This window comes from Sphaeroforma arctica, assembly GCF_001186125.1.
Source record: "Sphaeroforma arctica JP610 unplaced genomic scaffold supercont1.2717, whole genome shotgun sequence".
NCBI classification, from domain to species: Eukaryota; class Ichthyosporea; order Ichthyophonida; genus Sphaeroforma; species Sphaeroforma arctica.
Genome location: NW_014037841.1, coordinates 1 through 2,556, shown reverse-complemented (window position 1 = coordinate 2,556; position 2,556 = coordinate 1). Strand labels below are relative to the sequence as shown.

General features: G+C 45.6%; 1 protein-coding gene across 1 annotated transcript in view; it reads right to left on the bottom strand.

The window, feature by feature from the left end:
- Positions 1-2,452, bottom strand: part of SARC_12921 (hypothetical protein) — a gene marked incomplete at its 3' end in the record, with an annotated part of 5,018 nt that extends 2,566 nt beyond the window's left edge. The window contains exons 1-4 of the mRNA XM_014292964.1: positions 2,430-2,452; positions 1,383-1,722; positions 919-1,021; positions 123-350 (exon numbers count right to left, since the gene is read on the bottom strand). Coding sequence (XP_014148439.1) covers positions 123-350; positions 919-1,021; positions 1,383-1,650 — 599 coding nt within the window. The 5' untranslated portion in view covers positions 1,651-1,722; positions 2,430-2,452. The remainder of the gene's footprint in view (positions 1-122; positions 351-918; positions 1,022-1,382; positions 1,723-2,429) is intronic.
- Between the last annotated feature and the right edge of the window lie 104 nt (positions 2,453-2,556).

Sequence of the window (2,556 nt, the reverse complement as noted above, 5' to 3'; positions counted from 1 at the left end):
CAAACAACAACACACACACACACACACACACAACACACACACACTCTCTCTCTCACACACACACACACACACACTCATGCACAGATAACAAGTAAAGATAACACACACACACACACACACACCCTAATTTGTAGTCATCACTGGCATTACTCTCTCGTTTGGTTACGATTTCCTTCTGAACGGGTAAGGACCCTGTGCTGACCATGCCCAGAGCATCACTCAGCCCACCACCTATTTCTGCTCCAATGATTGGCTCTCCGAACATATCGGTCGCATTTGATTGGACGTCGCTAGTTGTGCCGTTGAGCTTCGCGTTCGTGGGTGTGGCTGTGCGCGACGGTGTGATGGCGCTGGGACAGATGGCAGAAACAATGGGAGAACAAACAGAAATCAGGATTGGAGCGAACGATATCAGGATTAAGGCGAGCAGAAATCAGGATTAGAGCAAACCAAAATCAGGAATAGAGCGAACGGAAATCAGGATTAAAGCGAACGAAAATGAGGAATAGAGCAATCGGAAATCAGGATTAAAGCAAACGAATAAGAGGATTAGAGCAAATGAAGATGAGGAATAGAGCTGACAGCACTGAAATATCTTTTAAAAGCGTATTGAGTATTTATGCACAAGCATAGCTATACTTGTCGATGTATATACGGTGTCGGAAAGAATACACACATATCCTCACAAGTAAAAATACACACACATACGTAGCACCAACAAGTGCCTTGCTCACAAGTATACATACACACACTTTACATGCAAACACACTATACATACACACACCTTACATACACAAACACTCGACATAAACACACACTTCACATACACACACTTCACATACAAACACACTATACATACACACCCACTTTACATACACACACACTTTACATACACACAATTTACATACGCGCATATACCTAGAACCAGCACGTGCTTTGGGATCGGTGCTTTTATTCTCAACGCTACCGCGCTTTTTGGACTGAACACCGGCAGAATCGTTCAATGCGTTAAGCGACAGCTCTGGAGAAAATTGGGGATAAAAATAAACTTAGCAATATATAAATAGACATAAATAGATAGGAGCAGATGTAAATAGATACACATAGTAACAAATAGATATGAAAAGATATGAACACGCACCCACGCACCCACATACCTACTCACGCCCATACAGATAGTACTACGTACAAGCACACTCACATACCTACACACGCCCATACAGATAGTACTACGTACAAGCACACCCACACACCCACATACCTACACACGCCCTTACAGATAGTACTACGTACAAGCACACCCACGCCCCCACATATCTACACATACCCATGTAGATAGTCCTGCTGTGATAAGTTATATACAAATCCGATAACACACCCACCTGAACTCGGCGACTGAAACGGCGCCGTGTGTATCGGCGGCTCGTCAAAGTTAAAGTGCGCAGCATCCACACTGATCGTGCGGCTGGCTATGCTACGCCACGACTTCCGATTGGACGGGCCGTCCGCGTGGTAGGTATGGCCCACAGGTGCACCCAATTGCATACTCATAGGTCTATCGCGGTGAGTGGTGTACCCGTTTATCTCGTGGTGGGGGGGGGGGTTTGAGGAGTCTCGGTTGGCCGGGCTGTTCCGCCTGGATCTGTGCATCTCTGGCGTTCTGCTATTTTTAGAATCGAGCCCGGGCTTCCTCTTGCCCACCGTGTAGCTCGATACAATGTCCTGTATCGGGAAATCAATACAATACCGCCAGATCAGTTCGTTGTCGGGTCTAGAAAAGGGCCACCGGTAGATCAGAATAATAACAACAGAATATATCACACTGTCACTGAGAGTGGCTTCTTCAGCATCGAATGCATAGCCAAAATAAACGTACTAACGTATCAACCTATTTGGCACTGCCCAATGAAATGTACGCAGCAACTCCTGTGGCCTTGAGATGTCTGATTGGTTGCCCAGGTAAGCGTATCGCCACTCCGCTTGTAGTCGAACTTAAGTCGGGCTTCTCTGTACCCCTTTGGTATCATTTGCCGCACCGCACTTACACATAGTACTGCCAATCATCTAGTGCCTTCGATACGTCTGTAGCCAGCACTCAGGAGTGCCTGTTTCATGTTAGAAGAAACCTAACTCCAGCACACACGCGTGTCTAATTAGTGATAACCACTCTGAAGTAAGTACTGCTTGACAGGTGGTGCCCCCCTCAGTCCTTTAGGTCAGGGGACTCAGAGTGACCCAGCCTGAAAGATCCGTACCCACTTTTTAATACAAATTATGCAGGTGATAATATGTGCCGAATGAGCCCTATACACACATCATCGGAATTCCTACCTACACATTTGCTATCGGATCGTATCTTGTTCATAACAACACGAACCCAAATATTATTGATATGTATTCCGTTTCTTTGTTTGTATTTTGCCACATACCTGATTTGTATGCCGACGCGCACGGCCAACAAGTGGCGAACTGTGGAAATCTGTGCAATGAAGTTTTACAGCGCAGTTAGGCGGTGGAGAAATACATTTGGCCATGTGAAAAAACNTTATTATTATA